This window comes from Oncorhynchus tshawytscha, linkage group LG16 (genome assembly GCF_018296145.1).
Source record: "Oncorhynchus tshawytscha isolate Ot180627B linkage group LG16, Otsh_v2.0, whole genome shotgun sequence".
NCBI lineage: Eukaryota > Metazoa > Chordata > Actinopteri > Salmoniformes > Salmonidae > Oncorhynchus > Oncorhynchus tshawytscha.
In genome coordinates this window covers 78,269,144-78,291,197 of record NC_056444.1, presented here as the reverse complement: position 1 = coordinate 78,291,197, position 22,054 = coordinate 78,269,144, and the positions used below count along the sequence as shown (strand labels likewise).

The 22,054-nt window shown below is 44.0% G+C and overlaps 1 protein-coding gene across 2 annotated transcripts in view; it reads left to right on the top strand.

The window, feature by feature from the left end:
• Positions 1-20,711, top strand: part of plxnb1a (plexin b1a) — an 88,723-nt gene extending 68,012 nt beyond the window's left edge. Inside the window, exons 7-38 of one of the 2 annotated variants that reach the window (XM_024403463.1) lie at positions 69-201; positions 524-680; positions 792-900; positions 991-1,099; positions 1,403-2,149; positions 3,035-3,133; positions 3,236-3,358; positions 3,528-3,621; positions 3,704-3,870; positions 3,966-4,117; positions 4,225-4,330; positions 4,452-4,588; positions 4,757-4,933; positions 5,018-5,162; positions 5,497-5,739; positions 5,847-6,023; positions 6,243-6,391; positions 7,022-7,122; positions 7,387-7,604; positions 7,777-7,955; positions 8,095-8,161; positions 8,631-8,777; positions 8,951-9,119; positions 9,331-9,434; positions 10,547-10,631; positions 10,978-11,144; positions 11,268-11,428; positions 15,598-15,745; positions 15,955-16,019; positions 16,305-16,380; positions 16,527-16,601; positions 19,967-20,711. In XM_024403463.1, coding sequence (XP_024259231.1) covers positions 69-201; positions 524-680; positions 792-900; positions 991-1,099; positions 1,403-2,149; positions 3,035-3,133; positions 3,236-3,358; positions 3,528-3,621; positions 3,704-3,870; positions 3,966-4,117; positions 4,225-4,330; positions 4,452-4,588; positions 4,757-4,933; positions 5,018-5,162; positions 5,497-5,739; positions 5,847-6,023; positions 6,243-6,391; positions 7,022-7,122; positions 7,387-7,604; positions 7,777-7,955; positions 8,095-8,161; positions 8,631-8,777; positions 8,951-9,119; positions 9,331-9,434; positions 10,547-10,631; positions 10,978-11,144; positions 11,268-11,428; positions 15,598-15,745; positions 15,955-16,019; positions 16,305-16,380; positions 16,527-16,601; positions 19,967-20,071 — 4,891 coding nt within the window. In that variant the 3' untranslated portion in view covers positions 20,072-20,711. Of the gene's footprint in view, positions 1-68; positions 202-523; positions 681-791; positions 901-990; positions 1,100-1,402; positions 2,150-3,034; positions 3,134-3,235; positions 3,359-3,527; positions 3,622-3,703; positions 3,871-3,965; positions 4,118-4,224; positions 4,331-4,451; positions 4,589-4,756; positions 4,934-5,017; positions 5,163-5,496; positions 5,740-5,846; positions 6,024-6,242; positions 6,392-7,021; positions 7,123-7,386; positions 7,605-7,776; positions 7,956-8,094; positions 8,162-8,630; positions 8,778-8,950; positions 9,120-9,330; positions 9,435-10,546; positions 10,675-10,977; positions 11,145-11,267; positions 11,429-15,597; positions 15,746-15,954; positions 16,020-16,304; positions 16,381-16,526; positions 16,602-19,966 lie in introns of those variants that run through there. The other variant, XM_024403464.2, reaches the window with a different exon arrangement.
• The last annotated feature ends 1,343 nt before the right edge of the window (positions 20,712-22,054 follow it).

Below are 22,054 nucleotides of genomic sequence, written 5' to 3'. Positions count from 1 at the left end.
CTTCTCACTTGTTCCTCTCTTTGGACCTGTGTTCCACCCCTCACCCCCACATCCCCCTGTGATGTCAGGTGTGGCCAGCGTTCCCAGTGCAGTCGGGGGGCTCTGCAGGGCCAGTGGCTGTGGAGCTTTGACCAGCAGCAGCAGTGTCTCAGTATCCAATCCCTGAGCCTGTATAACATCAGCCTTGGAGTGGAGACAGACGTAAGACATGAGAAGAGCAAGATACAGTGATTGTTTTGAGCTTTAAAAAAAAGATGAATACCCTTTGTCACCTGTCTGTCCCTCTTTCTTTTTCTTTCTCTCTCTCTTTCTTTCTTTCTTTCTTTCTTTCTTTCTCTCTCTCTCGTTCTCTCTGTCTCGGTCTGTCGATCTCCCTCTCTCGGTCTCTCTCTCTGTCTCGGTCTGTCGATCTCCCTCTCTCGGTCTCTCTCTCTCTCTGTCTCTCTCTCGGTCTCTCTCTCGGTCTCGGTCTCTCTCTCGGTCTCGGTCTCTCTCTCTCTCTCTCTCTCGGTCTCTCTCTCAGATTGCTGTTTCAGTGAAGGGGTTGCCCAGTCTAGTGGAAGGCGAAGAATACAAATGTTTCTACCAGGATGTGGAAAGTCCTGCCAATGTCACAGACACTGGTGTGACCTGCTCTACCCCCGACTCCAGAAGGCTGCCTCTTATTGGCCAAGGAGAAGGTGAGTGACATTGGTGGGAGACCAATAGGACATTACAATGCAAAATAATTCCACTCTCATTCTCAATTATCACCATAGTTAACAATCCTACTAATGTCGTCTCCTACTCAGACTCCGTCACCGTCCCTCTGTCCCTTCGCTTCCTCAATGTGACAGTGGCTGCTTGGGAGTTCACCTTCTTTGACTGTGGCGTGGTCCAACAGCTCTCTGGAGGCATGCCGTAAGTTAAAATGCGGACATTTTACCTCAATACAATTGTATTTCTCTCCCTGTTAACCTCTCACGGTCTCCGTCTTCTCTCTGTTTTCAGGTGCAGAGGGTGTGTGAGCAGTCGCTGGGGCTGTAACTGGTGTATTCACCAGCACTTCTGCACCCCCAACACTTCCTGTGATGAAGGAGTCACAATTTACAACAAACACGTAAGTCCACCTACGGTTATCAGTCAGTGCAGTTACAGGACTGCTAGCTGGAACGTACTATATCTACTAACCAGCCTATTCAGGTTTGCTTTGTAGAGAAACGGGTAACTGCCCAAGGTAACTGTTAGTTCATTCATGTCTTGTTGTATTCCATTGTCTCTGTTTTTAGTTTTTTTTTTTTGTAAATGTTTTTTTGTTTTTTTTGTGATGTCAGTCTTATTTGCATATATTTCTTGCCTATCCTGTCGTTTTACTGTCGTTCCCTCCTCTCTCCTTCTCTGGTCATGTTGTTACCATCTCAAGTTGAAACCACCAACAGCAGCCAAACAATCTGATACTGTAACTCCAACTGTTCTGGCTGCTCCAACACTCCCATACACAGAGGTATCTGTTAGGACCACTCCCCCAGTCCCAGCCAGCACGGATGTGCCCTTAGCCACTCCCCCCACCACCGCCGAGCCCACTGCAGTCCCCACCACCCTCTCACAAACCATCGCCACCACCACATTTTCAACCACACTGGCCACCCAGGCTATGACTGCACTGGAAGTGACAACCAGTCTGCAGGCAGGGGCCATCGCAGAAGAGACCAAAGTGGAGGGATATGGAGACGGGAGTCTCCCCAGGACTACTGGTGGAACAGAGCAGACAACAGTCACCAGGGTTGAGCTGCTAGACTGGCCCGAGGCTCTAGAGATGTTTCCTAGTAGTACTGCTGGACTGACTGGCCTCACTGGGATGGAGCCCTCGTCCCCTGACACCACCTCAACCATCTCCAGTGTTGTCCCCCTGTTAGTGGACCTGCCCACTGGCTCTGACAGGGATGAGATCCCCCTTGCCCCCTTCCAAAGTACAGCCTCACCCTCCTGGACCGGGGAATGGGACAAGGGGGAGGGAGAGACCGAGACAAACATGGACCCTGCAACATCCTCTGCCACAGTGCCCTCTGGAGTTGATGAACCAAACCAGCCCTCTCAATCATTTACCCTCACACCTGACCCTGAGTCTGAGTCTTCACCAGACTACCAGTCTGACTCCTTTGCTCTGCTGGTGAGTGGGCCAGGGCTTCCACTGCCAGTGGCTGTCTAGCTGATGCACCCAGTACAAGACATGTGTTTAATCAGATAAGTGCATTTGCATTGTGTTAAATAGGTTACTCTTAATTTGATCCCAAATCCCTACCCTCTTATTTATGTCATGATATGTGTGATGTGTGTAAACAGCATCACCATTATGTTGTGTGTTTTGAGTGTCATTGAAGTTGTCAACTGGCAATGCTTTGGAGCTCAAAGCCATCAAAACATGGCTGTCTTCAGTTCACACTAAACCTGCTGTTTTTTGTTTTACAAATTGTTTGTCAGTGTTTCTGTTATTTTCCTCGATGTCATGTTATAGACCTTTAGACTATAGAGCAAACATTTTGGACTGGGATTAATTGTGAATTGTTCTAACAGTAAATCTGGTTTAAAGCAGCAATTATAGTTTCAAACAATAACAAAGTGTCCCTGTTTTGGTCAACAGATGAGGGATGGGGCTGAGAGAAATGTAGCCACTCTCAAATTCAGAGACAGCTATGAATGCATGGACTGACCATCCGTGACGTAAAAAAATATAGTTTTAGCCATGTTTTGAGGTTATATAGTGTTTTTTATTTTATTTACTTTGTTTAAAAACATTGGGGTAAAAGAAGCTTATGTTTGGGTTCTGATGGGATACGACAGTTGAATTAAGTTCATGAGGCATTTATAAGTTATATTTTTCAAGAATAAAAGGGTACATATCATGAATTTATAAGTCAACGAAATGTATGTAGCAAGTGCAGAACGGCCCTTTTAATGACTGAAACTGACGAGACATCACCTGGGGATGTAGGATGCTGATAAGTGTGATGTCCCCTGTGTGTGTGTCCTGTAACATGTCCTATAATGTGAGTAGGACTGCCCGTGTGTGGAGAAGGTCCAGGGCTCCTCTCTACTTCCTGTTAATGTGGAGAGGAAGATCACTCTGGTGGGACGCCACCTTCACCTCTTCCAGGTGGGTGAGGAATGCTGGCTGGTGGTTTACTTGTCTTCAGGTGCGTGGTGTGTGAAATGCGGTCTGTATGTCATCTACTGGCGTGTGCCTGTGTGTGATCAGGATGAGGGTCTGGACTATGAGTGTGTCCTGACCATCGAGGGACGGTCAGTGGTGGTGGACGCGTACGTGGAGACAGAGGACACCCAGCCCTCTCTCTACTTCATCACCTGCCAGCTACACCAGGTCACTCTCTATTCAATATCAGTTCATGTGGTATTGCAAAAATGCTGTTCATTTGAACAGTGTTTGTCTGTCTGTTTCATGTTTTTTTGAAGGGGGATATTTCAGCTATGCAGGAAAGCTATGATTACGTTCACGGCTAAGACTGACTTATTTTGTCATGTTGTTGCAGTATGCCTATACTGCCTTTGCGGAGGAGTACGATGCCGTGATCAATGTGAGGAGGAGAGACACCTTTCAGATTGATAGTGCTGACGACCTTCATGGTAGGTTACAAAGGAGAAGACCTATCGATGTAGATCTGTGCTGTTGTTGGGTCGTTGACTTGTGGTATCCTCTCTGTTCCAGTGACGTTGTTTAACTGCTCTGTGGGCCGGTCAGACTGCAGCCGGTGTCGTATGGCTGATCAGAAGTATGGCTGTGTGTGGTGCGGGGGAGCTCGTTCCAGATGCAGTTACCGGGACTCCTGCGCTGGCGAGATCAAGCAGTCCTGCCCAGCACCCGTCATCCACTTTGTGAGGCTTGATTTGGGTCATTTTCCTTTCATGTGTTTTCGTCTTCAGACAGTGAAATAGACTCGTTTCTTGACTTCTCCACGACTGTGTTGCAGATGGAGCCCATCTCTGGACCAGTAGATGGTGGTACTGTGGTGACCATCTCAGGCTCCAATCTGGGACAGAAAGCTGAAGACATCCAGAACTCTGTCACTTTAGCTGGTGTCCCCTGCACGGTCATCAACAGCAGATATGAGATCTCCTCTAGGTAATGTTCTTCTCATGAAAATATGTTCATTTTTTTCTATGTTCTGCATCTCTAGTTGTATCTGCATTCAGAGTAGTAACCTGCTTTAATCCTCCATTGTTCTGTAGGATTGTGTGTGAGACCACAGCCAGTGGGGGACAGAAGAGTGGCCAGGCCTCAGTCGAGGTGAGAGGAGGAGGGCTTGGACTCTCCAGTCAAAGGTTCAGCTTCCAGGTATCTATAACAGACTTTGTTATCTTCTATTAAAATGCTGATCTAGCCGAGTGGACAATACTGGCCCTCAAATGAAGTCTGATAAAGTTTTATTTTCTAACGCCCTTTCTCTTCTTCTCAGGACCCAGTTCTGTTGGAGATAGCCCCTCATAAGGGGCCCAAGGCTGGGGGCTCTGCGTTGACCGTAATGGGCCAGAGCCTGAAGACTGGACACCTCAGTGAGGTCAGCGTGCTGATTGGAGGAGTCCCATGCCTCATGTGAGCCTCTTACATATCTGTAACATTCAGTCACCAGATCAAACAGTGGTTTACAGTGGTGTCTGCGTTATGTGAGAGAATTCAGAATTCATTTGTCAGTTTCCTCAATAAAAGCCCTGTAACATTCTGTAGCGGTAGTTGTGATATCTGGTTCAACTCATTCTCTAGCTCCTCGGAGGTCAAGGATGACCAGATTACATGTATGACTGGAGGCAGCAACAGAACTGGAGCACATGGAATCACTGTCCGATTTGGTAGAGCAGAGCGCCATCTAGAGGGAGACATTTACTATTACACCTCAGACCCTAACGTAACCATGGCTACACCCTCCAAAAGCTTTCTCAGGTGGGTGGAACACTGTCACTCACAACACATTGTGTCAGAAATATATACCATTTCGTTATTAAAGTCTTCTCTCTGTGTGTCCAGTGGTGGAAGACTGATACGTGTGTCCGGACAAAACCTGGATGTAGTCCAGGAGCCCAGAATCCGGGTGACCGTTAGTCCTCTGGAGTCCCTCTCACCGAGGAAGAACAGGAGGACGAGGAGGAGCAGCAGAGATGGAGAGAGTAGAGTGAGACGTAGAGAAATCCCACTCAAGAGGCAAAGACGGATAGTTCCTGAGCCAGACTGTCCTGAAGACATGCTCTGTGCTGTCAAACAGAACTGGAAATGCGTGTTGAGTCCTCTAATATGATGTTCAGTTGTCTCCTTGCTTCCATTTAGGGATATACACTCTTTTCTTTGATAATGTCCTGTGATGTATCACCGTAAAGTTGAGAATTATTCACTGCTTTCCCTAAATAGCAAATGGCAAAACATCCTTACTCTTTTTGCTGCAAAAAATATCACGTTTCTATGTGCTTGATCTATAAATCAACTCCTCTGTCTCATCTCTCCCTCTCCAGTTTGAGACGCGCTGTGCCGTGAGCAGCTCCTCTCTGATGCTGTGCCCTACGCCTGCCGTGGGGACGGAGGCCCACAGTGCCCGGGTCAAGGTGGACTTCCTACTGGATAACCTGCACTTTGACTTCAGCGCTGTGGGCAGCGGTGTTTTCAGTTACGAGCTCAACCCCATCCTAATCCCACTGAACCAGAATGACCCCAGCAAACCCTACCAGCACAAACCTGGCAGCATCATCTCTGTGGAGGTGTCTGCTACATCCCATCTCAACTACCATAACAGCTTCTGCAACAGTTTTTCAGAGCCTATGAGTGTTGTCTGTTTTTGTCTAATAACAGTATGGTTCTGAATCAGGGGGAGAACCTGGACCTGGCCATCTTTAAGGAGGAGGTGGTGGCTCTGATCGGGGATGGGGTGTGCTCGGTGAAGACCTTGACCCATAACCACCTCTACTGTGAGCCTCCATCCCAGCAGCCCTCAGTGATGGCCAGCAAGAAGCAGGAGGGCATGGATTCTCTCCCCGAGTTCACTGTACGTCCTCACTCCTTGGGTTACCACTGTTTAAATTGGAAATCAGAGAGGGCACGTCTTACATTCTGGAGGATAGTCACACCTGTAACTCTGAATGTGATGAGTAATGCTGTTGATGGATGATCTAGTGACTATAGTTGTGGTGATAGTAGGGTTGAGATGTACAGTATAAAACACATCAACCCTCCCACTCTAAAATCCATTGCGGTCTTGTCCCAGGTCCAGATGGGCAACCTGAACTTCTCCCTGGGCAGAGTGCAGTATGACACCCAGGTCCAGTCCACCTTCCCCCTGGAGGCCCAGGTGGGCTTGGGGGTGGGGGCCTCCATCGTAGCCCTCATCGTCCTCATCATAGTGCTCATATACAGGTGGGTGTGGGAGTAGGGCCTCATCATTGTCCTCATCATTATGGTCCTATACAGGTGGGTGTGGGGCCTGCATCGTAGCCCTCATCGTCCTCGTCATAATTCTCATATACAGGTCGGTGTGGGGGTGGTGCCTCCTCATTGTCCTCATCATAATGCTCATATACAGGTGGGGGTGGGGGTGGGGCCTCCTCATTGTCCTGATCATAATGCTCATATACAGGTGGGTATGGGAGTGGGGCCTCCATCGTAGTCCTCATCGTCCTCGTCATAATGCTCATATACAGGTAGGTGTGGGGCCTCCATCGTAGTCCTCATCGTCCTCATCATAGTGCTCATATACAGGTGGGTGTGGGGCCTCCATCATAGCCCTCATCGTCCTCATCATAATGCTCATATACAGGTGGGTGTGGGGCCTCCATCATAGCCCTCATCGTCCTCATCATAATGCTCATATACAGGTAGGTGTGGGGCCTCCATCGTAGCCCTCATCCTCCTCGTCATAGTGGTCATATACAGATGGGTGCCGACACAGTCACTAGTCTACCAAGTATAAACCATTTCATCTGTTCAAAGTAATGCTCGGTATACTGGATGTGAGCTCTTCTGTCTGTCCATATGTCTCTCTGTCAGGAGGAAGAGCAAACAGGCCGTGAGGGACTACAAGAAGGTCCAGATTCAGCTGGAGAATCTGGAGACCAGTGTGAGGGACCGCTGCAAGAAGGAGTTCACAGGTATGAGAAAGCACCATAAGCAATAAATTCACATATAAATGTTTTATTTCTTTATTTAACTGATATTTTACCATTTTTTTCTTGTTGAGATAAACATCTATTTTTCAAGCGAGACCTGGACATAACAGCATCTTATATCTCAAAAACCTAAAGTGGACATAAATAAGATGGTTTTTTTTCGGGTGTGGGTTGCATATGCTGTTGCTAAAAAGATTCTCATTCTATCTCAATGTGGTTTGTTTCCCTCCCTCTTCCTCTGTGCAGACCTGATGACTGAAATGATGGACTGTTCCAGTGACCTGGTGGGTTCTGGTATCCCCTTCCTGGACTACAGGGCATATGCAGAGCGCATTTTCTTCCCTGGCCACCGGGAGTCGCCACTGAGGCGAGATTTGGACGTGCCGGAGTGCCGTAGACAGACGGTGGAGCAGGGGCTGGTTCAGTTGTCCAACCTCCTCAACAGCAAACTATTCCTCACCACGGTAATCTCTACTGACTCTGAATAAGTATGATGTCCAGTCTCTTTTGTTGTTGATTGAACTCGAACTACCTCAATGGCATTCAGACTCTAAAACATCTATAGTAATATCATAGTAATATCATAATGCATATATTTAATGCTTCTCTTTCACTGTGTCACTGTTTTGACCCCAGTTCATCCACACCCTGGAGGTGCAGCGAACCTTTTCCCCTCGGGACCGGGCCTACGTGGCCTCCCTGCTCACCGTGGCCCTGCATGGGAAGCTGGAGTACTTCACTGACATCCTGAAGACTCTGCTCAATGACCTGGTGGTGCAGTACATGGCCAAAAACCCCAGACTGATGCTCCGAAGGTGAGGTGGATGATCTGTAGGATGTTCGCCTCAGTCTTGGTAATGACAGGCTTCTTGCGAGGTCGTCTAAAGTCTGTTGTGGATGGGTGTTCTTATCAATAGCAGACACATTCATATCGAATATGATGTCCTGTTTCAGAACTGAGTCAGTGGTGGAGAAACTGCTGACCAACTGGATGTCAATGTGTCTGTTTACCTTCCTGAGGGTGAGTCTCTCAGCCTGCCATGTCCCCATTCACCTCCTGTGTCTCCTCACTAAAGAGACAGATAACCATGTCCCCATTCACCTCCTGTGTCTCCTCACTAAAGAGACAGAGGACCATGTCCCCATTCATCCCCCTGTCTCCTCACTAAAGAGACAGAGGACCATGTCCCCATGCACCCCCTGTGTCTCCTTACTAAAGAGACAGAGAACCATGTCCCCATTCAACCCCCTGTCTCCTTATTAAAGAGACAGAGAACCATGTCCCCATTAACCCCCCTGTCTCCTTATTAAAGAGACTGAGAACCATGTCCCCATTCAACCCCGTGTCTCCTTATTAAAGAGACAGAGAACCATGTCCCCATTCAACCCCCTGTCTCCTTATTAAAGAGACAGAGGACCATGTCCCCATTCACCCCCTGTGTCTCCTCACTAAAGAGACAGAGAACCATGTCTCTGTGTTGTGTTATTAGGACACTGCAGGGGAATCCTTCTACATGCTGTTCAGAGCCATTAAACACCAGGTGGACAAGGGACCGGTGGACGTTGTGACAGGAAAGGCCAAGTATACACTCAACGACAACAGGCTGCTCCGCGAGGATGTAGATTACAAAACCCTGGTGAGAGCACAGCACACATAATCCCTGATGTCCCTTTACCATTAATACACATCTACATGCAATGCTTTCTGTTGCATTACAAAGCAGAGGCTGGAAAGGAAGGAGTTGTGCAGCATGGTGAAGTAGTCCTAGTTTCAGGATAGTGGTATAATGATCCACCAATAACCTTTCAGACACTGAATGTCCTCATGCCAGCGACAGGCAACGGTGGCATGCCCCAGACGGCTCCTGCCAAGGTGCTGGACTGTGACACCATAACCCAGGTGAAGGAGAAGCTCCTGGAGCAAGCATGGAAGAGCATGTCCTTCTCCCAGAGGCCCCACACAGACTCTCTCCACCTGGGTGAGCCTCCGCTACAGCTCTCTATCGTTCACTGTTCAATATGAAAAGGTGACATCCTCGTCCAACCTGGCATGCCAGGTTGAAGTCAAGCCAAATAACATGTATCCAAGTTAATGGACATACTATAGAATTGACAAAGCCAACAGAATCCCTCCTTGGCCGTGTCATTTATAATGAACTAATTCATTTTCTGTATTGTGTCCTTGATCAGAGTGGCGTGCGGGCACGGCAGGTCACCTGATTCTGTCTGACGAGGACCTGACGTCGGTGGTGCAGGGCTCCTGGAAACGCCTCAACACCCTGCAGCATTACAAGGTCAGACACAGCAGGCCAAACATCCCATCACATTATATCCCTCCCTATCCCCCTTAAAGGGATAGTTCGATATTTTGGCTATAAAGCCATTTTTTCTACTAACATACTAGCTGCTCCTGCAGACTTTGACATTGCGCAAACATCAGTTAGCAATGCCTCCAGAAACTACCTTGAAATTGCACACAGAGACATACAAATGGTATCCATGAATTTATCTGACTCTGGGGAAGTAGATAAAATGTGTAACAATCCCTTTAAACATAATGACTAACTACATCACTGTAAAGTCTCCTTTTTGTTACTTTGTTAAAGATATACTTCTCCATAATGCAAACGCTGTGTCAGATTTCAAAAAAGCTTTATGGAAAAAGCACACCAAGCAATTATCTGAGTACAGCGCTCAGGCACCAAAACAAGCCATACAGATACCCACCATGTTGTGGAGTCAACAGAAGTCAGAAATAGCATTATAAATATTCACTTACCTTTGATGATCTTCATTGGAATGCACTCCCAGGAATCCCAGTTCCACAATAAATGTTTGTTTTGTTCGATAAAGTCCATCATTTATGTCCAAATACCTCCTTTTTGTTCACGTGTTTAGTTCACAAATTCGAATTCACGAGGCGCAGTCACTTAGTCCAGACGAAAAGTCAAAAAAGTTATATTACAGTTCGTAGAAACATGTCAAACGATGTATAGAATCAATCTTTAGGATGTTTTTAACATAAATCTTCAATGATGTTTCAACCGGACAATTCCTTTGTCTTTAGAAATGAAAAGGAACGCAGGTCGCTCTCACGACCGCAATTGGACCAAATTTACACTGTATCTTGGATAGGCAAAGACTTGAAAACCTACAAACCTCAAATTTCCCACTTCCTGGTTGGATTTTTTTCTCAGGTTTTTGCCTGCCATATGAGTTTTGTTATACTCACAGACATCATTCAAACAGTTTTAGAAACGTCAGAGTGTTTTCTATCAAAATGTACTAATAATATGCCTGAGTAGCAGGCAGTTTACTCTGGACACCTTATTCATCCAAGCTACTCAATACTGCCCCCAGCCATAAGAAGTTAACTTGATTTCATGATTTCACAAATGGTCTGCAGGTTCCGGATGGAGCCACTGTTGCACTGGTACCCCGGAACACCAAACACATCCACAATGACAGCCATGATTACATTCCTGGAGAGAGTGAGTCTGCACAATGACAGCCATGATTACATTCCTGGAGAGAGTGAGTCTGCACAATGACAGCCATGATTACACTCCTGGAGAGATTGAGTCTCAACTAATCTATAATCTAGGGCAGCATGGTCATAGGATAGTGTTTAGCATCAATAGAACACAACAACCACATTCAGACAATTCACACAATATTATGTTGTTACGGTGTGATACTGTATAACTAGCATTGGTGTTTTTCTGAAGAAACAGCCCTTCAACTGTATTATGGGGGACCTTACCTTATCTACCAAGACTAGGTCAGAGATGGCCTGCAGGGGCACTGTATGACCATGCGTGTTCCTCTGTCTTACAGAGACACCTATGTTGGACGATGGGGACGAGGGAGGCGTGAAGCTCTGGCACCTGGTGAAAGCCAACGAGGAGCCAGACCTTCCCAAACACAGGCGTGGCAGCCTGAGGGAGAGAGAGAGGGCCAAAGCCATCCCTGAGATCTACCTCACTCGCCTACTCTCCATGAAGGTGCCATAATGCACATGCAACACAATCCCACACACACAGGCTCACCCACAAACAGTATTTGTAACAATTTACACTCAACATTTGCACATATTTATTCCCATAACTTCCTGCTCATCCTCCCAGGGCACACTGCAGAAGTTTGTGGATGACTTGTTCACAGTGATCCTGAGCACTAACCAGCCAGTTCCCATGGCTGTCAAGTACTTCTTTGACCTGCTGGATGAGCAGGCTCTGCAACACAACATCACAGACTCTGAGACCATACACATCTGGAAGACTAACAGGTAACAACTCAGCACTACTACTGGTTCATTTGCTTGCAAACACTGAAGTGTTTCATATCTTTTATAATAACAGCAACCAATACAGATCAGGGCCTCGTCATTGAAGGAAAGGTTCACCCATTTTGAATGTTATATTGTTTTTGTGCATCTCCGAGTGATGTTCTATCTATTCTCTGGGTCATTTCACGTTTTCACGAGTATCTGAGTTATTGGCGTTCAAGCAGGCAGAAATCCGGCCGGTGTGACGAAGCATCGTGATAAAGTCTCTCTCACTACACTGGAAGTTAATAGGAATATGACTTTTAGATAGTGAAAACATCTATCATACATGTCAGATTTTAATACCGGCCAATGTTCTCAAAGTCAGTGTATATGTGGAGAAACGTCTATTTTTCTCTAAAGTACGTAATGTTACGATTCCAAAGCTATACGATACTACAGATAGCAAGTTAATTCAAATCAAATCAAATGTTATGAGTCACATGCGCCGAATACAACAGGTGTAAAACGTACAGTAAAATGCTTACTTACGAGCCCCAAACCAACAATGCAGTTTTAAAAAATATGGATAAGAATAAGAAATCAAAAGTAACAAGTAATTAAAGAGCAGCAGTAAAATAACAATAGCGAGACTATATACAAGGGGTTACCGGTACAGAGTCAATGTGCAGGGGAACAGGTTAATTGAGGTAATATGCACATCAAATAAAATAAAATGTATTTATAAAGCCCTTCGTACATCAGCTGATATCTCAAAGTGCTGTACAGAAACCCAGCCTAAAACCCCAAACAGCAAGCAATGCAGGTGTAAAAGCACGGTGGCTAGGAAAAACTCCCTAGAAAGGCCAAAACATGTAGGTAGAGTTATTAAAGTGACTGCATAGATGATAACAACAGAGAGTAGCAGTGGTGTAAAAGAAGGGGGAATGCAAATAGTCTGGATAGGTATTTGATTAGGTGTTCATGAGTCTTAGTGCTTGGGGGAGAAGCTGTTTAGAAGCCTCTTGGACCTAGACTTGGCGCTCCGGTATGACTAGGGTGGCTGGAGTCTTTGACAATTTTTAGGGCCTTCCTCTGACACCGCCTGGTATAGCGGTCCTGGATGGCAGGAAGCTTGGCCCCAGTGAGGTACTGGGCTGTTCGCACTACCCTCTGTAGTGCCATGCGGTCTGAGGCCGAGCAGTTGCCATACCAGGCAGTGATGCAAATAGTCAGGATGCTCTCAATGGTGCAGCTGTAGAAACTTTTGAGGATCTGAGGGCCCATGCCAAATCATTTTAGTCTCCTAAGGGGGAATAGGTTTTTTCGGGCCCTCTTCACAACTGTCTTGGTGTGCTTGGACCATGTTAGTTCGTTGGTGATGTGGACACCAAAGAACTTGACGCTCTCAACCTGTTCCACTGCAGCCCCGTCGATGAGAATGGGGGTGGCTCTGTCCTCTTTTTCCTGTAGTCCACAATCATCGTCTTTGTCCTGATCACGTTGAGGGAGAGGTGGTTGTACTGGCACCACACGGCCAGGTCTCTGACCTCCTCCCTATAGGCTGTCTCATCGTTGTCGGTGATCAGGCCTACCACTGTTGTGTCATCGGAAAACTTAATGATGGTGTTGAAGTCGTGCCTGGCTGTGCAGTCATGAGTGAACATGGAGTACAGGAGGGGACTGAACACGCACCCCTGAGGGGCCCCTGTGTTGAGGATCAGCGTGGCGGATGTGTTTTTACCTACCCTTTCCACCTGGGAGTGGCCCGTCAGGAAGTCCAGGATCCAGTTGCAGAGGGAGGTGTTTAGTCCCAGGGTCCTTAGCTTATTGATGAACTTTGAGGGCACAATGGTGTTGAATGCTGAGTCATTGAATAGCATTCTCACATAGGTATTACTTTTTTCCAGGTGGGAAAGGGCAGCGTGGAGTGCAATAGAGATTGTATCTTCTGTGGATCTGTTTGGGCAGTATGCACATTGGAGTGGGTCTAGGGTTTCTGGGATAATGGTGTTGATGAGAGCCATGACCAGCCTTTCAAAGCACTTCATGGCTACAAGCGTGACTGCTACAGGTCGGTAGACATTCAGGAAGGTTATCTTAGTGTTCTTGGGAACAGATGCTATGGTGGTCTGCTTAAAACATATTAGTATTACAGACCCGGACAGGGAGTGGTTGAAAATGTCAGTGAAGCTGTCATGCTCGCAGTACACGTCCTGGTAATCCGTCTGGCCCTGCGGCCTTGTGAATGTTGACCTGTTTAAAGGTCTTACTCACATCGACTGCGGAGAGTGTGATCACAGTCTTCCAGAACAGCTGGTGTTCTCATGCATGTTTCTGTGTTATTTGCCTTGAAGCGAGCATAGAAGTAGTTTAGCTCGTCTGGTAGGCTCGTGCCACTGGGCAGCTCTCGGCTGTGCTTCCCTTTGTAGAATGTAATGGTTTGCAAGCCCTGCCACATCCGACGACATTCAGAGCCGGTGTAGTACGATTCGATCATAGTCCTGTATTGGCACTTTGTCTGTTTGATGGTTCGTCAGAGGGTGTAGCGGGATTTCTTATAAGCTTCCAGGTTAGAGTCCCGCTCCTTGAAAGTGGCAGCTCTAGCCTTTAGCTCAGTGCGGATGTTGCCTGTAATCCATGGCTTCTGGTTGGGGTATGTACGTACGGTCACATAGGGGGCGACATCATCGATGCACTTATTGATGAAGCCAATGACTGATGTGGTGCTTCTACACCTGCATTGCTTGCTGTTTTGGGTTTTAGGCTGGGTTTCTGTACAGCACTTTGAGATATCAGCTGATGTACGAAGGGCTATATAAATACATTTGATTTGATTTTTGTGTACTTGTCAATGCCATTGGAGGAATCCCAAACAGTCATGCTTAGCATCTGCTTAATCTGACAACTTTTTTATTGATCTAGTCACTGGTGCTCCCTGCTTTAATTTTTTATGGAATCAGGAGGATATAATTATGGTCAGATTTGCTAAATGGAGGGCAAGGGAGAGCTTTGTATGCATCTCTGTGTGTGGAGTAAAGGTGGTCCAGAGTTTTTTCCCTCTGGTTGCATATTTAACATGCTGATAGAAATTTGGTTAAACAGATTTAAGTTTCCCTGCATTAAAGTCCCCGGCGACTAGGAGTGCTGCCTCTGGTTGAGCATTTTCTTCTTTGTATATGGCGGAATACAGCTCATCCAATGCTGTCTTAGTGCCAGCCTCTGACTGTGATGGTATGTAAACAGCTACGAAAAATACAGATGAAAACTCTCTAGGTAGATAATGTGGTCTACAGCTTATCATGAGATACTCTACCTCAGACGAGCAATAGCTCGAGACTTCCTTAGATATCGTGCACGGGCTGTTATTTACAAAATACATAGTCCTCCGCCCCTTGTCTTACCAGATGCCGCTGTTCTATCCTGTCGGTGCAGCATATAGCCAGCTGTATGTTGATAGTGTCGTCATTCAGCCACAACCCCGTGAAGCATAAGATATCACAGTTTTTAATATCCTGTTGGTAGTTTTGCCTACAAATTCTCAGAAGGCAGCCCGCACTCCGGCCCCTTTTTCTCCGCCTCCTCTTCACACAAATCACGGGGATCTGGGTCTGTTCCCGAGAAAGCAGTATCGTTCGCGTCAGCCTCGCCAGACTCGTTAAAGGAAGAAAATGATTCTGCCAGTCCGTGGTGAATAATCGCAGTCCTGATGTCCAGAAGTTATTTTCGGTTATAAAAGACGGTAGCGGCAATATTATGTACAAAACAAGTAAAAAAATAAGTTACAAACAACGCAAATAACCTACCAAAATAACACAATCGGTTTGGGCACATAAAACGTCTGCCTTCATCCCCTGCTCCATCTTACTTACATTATAATTACAATTATCTCACATCTCAGAAAAGATTTGTAATGTTGAAGTTCTTGTTGAGGAAATTTGTGCTAATGTTAGATTTTTAAGCTTGCGCTCAATAGAATCCCATTCACTCCTTGAATGAGCTTGTCCCACAATAGCCCAGAATGCACCGGGTTGTCCATTGATGTAGCATGGGCAACATTACCCATCGAAAGTACATCTGCGATTGCGAATGTTAGACTACACTCTGTGAGGCACATTGGTCTACAGGTTGAACATGGTGAGATTGTAGACTCCTAAATTGATTGAGCTAATTGTTTGTTTTCCCACCAGTTTACCCCTGAGGTTCTGGATTAACATCCTGAAGAACCCTCAGTTCATCTTTGACGTTCAGGCATCAGACCACGTGGACGCTGTGTTGTCTGTCATAGCCCAGACCTTCATGGATTCCTGTACCATTGCCGAGCACAAGCTGGGCAGGGTGAGACAAACACGGAGAGGAGACATTACTGAGAAGGTTAAGGGCCTGGGGGAATGGAAGGTCTAGCAGAAATGAAGGGAGAGTAGAGATGCCAGGGGGGATTGAATGAAATAAAGAAGAATAGAGAGAGAGTACGAGAGCATGCAGGTTCTAAACACTCATGGAACCGTACTGTGTTTTGAGTAGAACATTACATTTTTTCCTTCTAGGACTCTCCTATCAACAAGTTGCTGTATGCCAGAGATATCCCACGGTACAAGCAGATGGTAGAGAGGTGAGAATATGACCCTGGGCAAGGCAGAGAGGGCACAGCCAATCTGTCAGTGCCATGGAGCGGGCTCACTGAGCATGCAGGGATTCTTCTGGAGAGAGTCTGTCGGCTTGGCAGCACACACCACTGCCGTAGCTATATAGGGAACTCATGTCAGAAGAATTGTAATGTATTCATTTGCATGAAATTGGTGAATTAGTGTTGTATGAGACATGGATAGCATATGGATATTATGGAGGGTGCAATAATCTCAGATTCCCATTCCTTCACTACCCCCCCTCCTTTCAGATACTATGCTGACATCAGGCAGACCATTTCTGCCAGTGACCAGGAAATGAATTCTGCACTTGCAGAACTGTCTCGAGTATGTTACATTTAAAATAACTACACCTTGGTGCATGTTTTGAGGTTAATATTGTGCTGTAGGTCTTAGGTTGTTTTTCTATAGATCACGTAGAAGTTCTGTAGCAACAAAGTTTTACTGAGTATTTCTACCTTCTTTCTTTACAGAATTATGCTGGCGAGGTGAACTACCTTGTGGCCCTGCATGAACTGTATAAGTACATCAACAAGTACTATGATCAGGTGAGTCCTCCATTTCTATCCATCGAGGCTTTTCAGCCCCTTCCTTGTAATTTCCATTAGATGTTAACCTCTAGCTTCGAGCAATCCCTTATCCGGGAGCGTAATCATAGCCTCAAGCTCATTAGCATAACGCAACGTTAACTATTCATGAAAATCGCAAATGAAATGAAATAAATATATTGGCTCACAAGCTTAGCCTTTTGTTAACAACACTGTCATCTCAGATTTTCAAAATATGCTTTTCCACCATAGCTACACAAGCATTTGTGTAAGAGTATTGATAGCTAGCATAGCATTAAGCCTAGCATTCAGCAGGCAACATTTTCACAAAAACAAGAAAAGCATTCAAATAAAATAATTTACCTTTGAAGAACTTCGGATGTTTTCAATGAGGAGACTCTCAGTTAGATAGCAAATGTTCAGTTTTTCCAAAAATATTATTTGTGTAGGAGAAATCGCTCCGTTTTGTTCATCACTTTTGGCTAAGAAAAAAACCCGAAAATTCAGTCATTACAACGCCAAACTTTTTTCCAAATTAACTCCATAATATCGACAGAAACATGGCAAACGTTGTTTAGAATCAATCCTCAAGGTGTTTTTCACATATCTATTCGATGATAAATCATTCCTGGCAGTTTGGTTTCTCCTCTGAACCAAATGGAAAAATGCACGCAGCTGGAGATTGCGCAATAATTTCGACGGAGGACACCATGCGGGCACCTGGTAAATGTAGTCTCTTATGGTCAATCTTCCAATGATATGCCTACAAATACGTCACAATGCTGCAGACACCTTTGGGGAAACGACAGAAAGTGTAGGCTCATTCCTGGCGCATTCACAGCCATATAAGGAGACATTGGAACACAGCGCATTCAAAATCTGGGGTACTTCCTGTATGAAATGTCATCTTGGTTTCGCCTGTAGCATTAGTTCTGTGGCACTCACAGACAATATCTTTGCAGTTTTGGAAACGTCAGTGTTTTCTTTCCAAAGCTGTCAATTATATGCATAGTCGAGCATATTTTCGTGACAAAATATCTTGTTTAAAACGGGAACGTTTTTTTATCCAAAAATTAAAAGAGCGCCCCCTAATGTATAACTGGTTAAGCTAGCTGAGATAAACAAAAGCAATTGTCTGTCTTAAAGTAACTGTCCAGTGTTTCCAGATTTCTCTAATATGACCTAGAATTAATTACAATATGAGTGAAATAGTTTTTCTTCCAAATAGTTTTGATTAAGTATGTTAAAAAAGAAGCGAGTAGACCGCTGAGAATGACATCATGTTCTATGAGGAAATAGCAAGCATTTTTTTTAAATCGGTCTGTTTCAGATATACATGTTTTTCAATTTATGCATTGGCTACAAATAAGAGTATAGGATGAGTCAGCAACATTATTTGGGTATGAGTTAACAGAATATTAACTTCTAATCAATAATGGCTTTTGATCGTCTTGAATGATCGTCTTTTATTCAAATCTTTGGAAGCTTTTAACTTTCCAGCGGAAATAATACATTTAATAAAAAATATTGTATAAATATCCTAAATCAAAAATATACACAAAAAATACATTATTGGATTTTTTTCAGAATACTCAAAAATCTCAAATTATAAAATTAACGTGGAATGATCAAAATAATGGCAATAGGAAAAAGGAAAAGAATAACTGATGAATTAAAGCCTTTAAATGGACCACAAAAAAATATGGTATATTTAGGATGCTTAATAAATGACAATAAACAACACATGTATAAAGATAATTCATATTGTTGAGTAATGGAATAAAGTTGAGATTTAATTCAAATGAATAATATTCTTAAAAAATTCTTAAAGGTAGAATAAACCTCTTTAGAATGACTGCCAAAGTTTTTGGATACATTTTCTGTATTATTTTTGGTAATAGCAATTATCCCACCGAAGACATTCTGTAAAAAAAGTATACTCGATCATTATAGACTTTATATGGGCACATAAAATTCATAGAATAAAAACACAAGTTTTACATCTTCTGAAATCTGAGGGAAGTTTTAACCTTCCAGACTTGGAATTGTATCAACTCGCTACCCAAGGCTTTTACATGTGACATATAGTTAAATGCACTAAAGAGGAACAACGGGTACATGTTTAAGATGTGTATGCTCATCCTCAGAATCTTTTTAGGTGTCTATTTTCGAAGGATAAAGCTAAGAACATGAACAACTTCATAGTTAAGAACACTATAACGATATGGAAGAAAATTCAAAATATTTTACAAGAACCAATATCACTCCCTAGAAACACAACCTTACGGAATAATCCTTGGATAGCTTTACAGAATGAATCAAGAAATAGGCCCACATGGAAATCAAAAGGCATAGAATCCGTAATTTACTTGGTAACCGAAAATACATTTTTTTCCTTGAGAGGATTAAAAGTAATTTTGTACTGACCAATGTAGATAGTTTCAAATACATGCAACTTAAAAGTTAAATATCACGAAATTTCGATTTGAAATCTTTTGGACATCAGAGCAACCTTGAGGGAATCTTATTTGAGTCAGAAAAGGATGTTCATATGAAAGATGTACAAAACCTTGCAGAGACCATATCCACCTGACAATCTATTAGAAAATATATATATAAACTGTTGGAACCAAGATTTAAAAAGAACTGATGTTGGAATAAAATGGAGGGAAAGTTGGAGCATAACTAATGAAATTACAGTTAACGCAATGTACGCTCCAGTATGAACGAATGTACAGAATGTATTATGCATAAGACAAAATTCACAAATTATACAGCACAAAGGCAGAGTCATGCTGGAAAAGTGTAAGACTAATAATGACTGAATAATCCATTATTTCTGCGAATGCCATTAAATTCTGAAGTTGTGGGAGAAGCTAGAACGTTTGCTGTTGGAAGTATTACAATATAAACTTACTTTTAATCCATCAGTCTGCATATTTCAAGACATGACATATAGGGTGTAGTGAGATACACAATGATCTGGACGATTCTCTTCTCATCACTCATCTTGGAAAAAATGTATACTAAAAACTTGGAAGTTAATCAATCCCAATCATTGACACAATGGAAACATCTAATTATTTATTATTTAAATATTGTAATAGCATGGACGACTGAGACAAAAAAAAATGTTTTAGACCAAGTTGCAAACAATAATGCACGAGAGATGGGGGTGTGAGCAGGCTAGTCTGGACAGATGAGATGTAGTCATTGTTTGTATGTGTCTGTAAGTTGTCGTTCGTATGTATGAGTTTGTTTTTGGAGTGTAAAAAAAATGAAGAAAGGGACAAATAAAACATTTAAAAAGTGAGATTTTCACTGGACAGTTACTTGAACCTGTTATTGGTACTCCCTCCTCCCAGATCATCACTGCTCTAGAGGAGGACTCTACAGCTCAGAAGATGCAGCTGGGATACAGGCTCCAGCAGATCTCGGCTGCCGTGGAGAATAAAGTCACTGACCTATGATGACAGAGTGGCCCTGAGACAGGGGACAGGCCGTGACACTGAGATGACAGAGTGGCCATGAGACAGGGGACAGGCCACAACACTGAGATGACAGAGTGGCCCTGAGACAGGGGACAGGCTACGACACTTAGGAGAAGACAACAGCTGAGATGAGTAGTCCCAAATGAAAAAATGTGTGAAAAGGAGGAAGACACAGTGAAATGAACATACAGGGTGTGATTTCATACAGGGTGAGATTTTCCTCTCTTTTTGGCAGACTGAAGGAAGGAAAGAAGGAAGATGGTTGAGGGGCACTCAGTAGCCACGTCCTTGTGGAGTTCCTGATCATAGATTCTCCTGATGAGCTGCACAGGACATTTCCATGGCAACCTGACTACATGTTCCCACTACTGCTCAGTGTGTAGATACATAGACATTATTCTGAGTAAGTAAGCAAAGTCCTGTTGAACTCTCTGCATGGCTGCAGAGTCTCTGCAACAGGAAGTCAGTCTTACTGGGAGGAAATGGATTTATGAAGCTTACAGCACTGGAGAGAACTGAATAGCAGTTAGTGCATTGACGCTATTGTCATCGAATGCCTCCTGTTTCTTTGAATCACATTTTCTAAGTCTTACTTTTGATTAAATAGCTAACATTTACAGACATTGTGTGATGTTTCCGACAAGCTCAATGAGAGATAGTATTGTCTTCACTCCTCTTCACTCCCATCAGTGTTTTTTGGCTATACACAAATGTATGTGTTTCTGCTTCATGTAGTAACTTTGCCCCTACCTGTCACCCAGCATTGAAATTCTCTATGATTTGAATGTTCCTTGTCAATATCATGTATAATCTAGGCTACAAGTTCCCTATAACTACAGTAGCCAAACTGATTGTGTCTGACCTAATGCTGAGATTATGATAGACATCTCTACCCAAAACCTCCAGAGACACATCTCAGCTGCTTAATGTTTTATCCCCAGCACTGTGCCAGACCACACTACACATTATCATTCAATGGCAGACCAGAAGGTGCTCTCACAGCTTTCATGAGTAGCAGGAGGTGGTAATCATACACAACCATTCATAGAACTAAATGTGGTGGAAGAGTTCAGAAAATGCCTGGTTATCATGCAAAAGTTTAGATTTAGTTCATTCTGACATTTTGATTATTCAGCTATCTGTAGTTGTTCCGGCTCGCAGGTTTTTCGTCACTGGTTATTTGAACAAATCACGATTTAGCAGGGAGTAAGCATCTTTTGAAATTCGAAAAGGCAGGGGACATTTGGCCCATAGATTTGACACGAAACTTGCAGAGTGAGTGGGGTGGAGCTACCGCCCTGCATCCTCTCCTTGTTCAAGTATCTTTTCTCATACAGTACTTTATGAAAGTATTCACAACCCTTGATTTTTTCCAGGTTTTGTTGTGTTACAGCCTGAATCGTTTTGTCACTGGCCTACACACAATACCCCATAATGTCAGAGTGGAGTTTCGTTTTGTCACTGGCCTACACACAATACCCCATAATGTCAGAGTGAAATTATGTTTTTCGAAAGCTGAAATGTCTTGAGTCGATAATTATTGAACCCCTTTGTTATGGCAAGCCTACATTTTCAGAAGAAAGTTCAGAAGTAAACATTTACTTATAAAAGTCACTCTGTGTCTCTCTGTACCCCACACATCTCTCTGTATCTCTGTACCCCACACATACAATTATCTGTAAGGTCCCTCAATCAACCACAAAGACCAGGGAGGTTTTCACAAAGAAGGGCACCTATTGGTAGATGGGTAAAAAAAATAGACATTGAATATCCCTTTGAGCATGGTGAGGTTATTAATTACATTTTGGATGTTCTTTCAATACATCCAGTCACTACAAAGATACAAGTGTCCTTACTTACTGAGTTGCCAGAGAGGAAGGAAACTGCTCAAGGGTTTTACGATGAGGCAAATAGTTACAGAGTTGAAATAATTGCTATGATTGGAGAAAACAGAGGATGGTT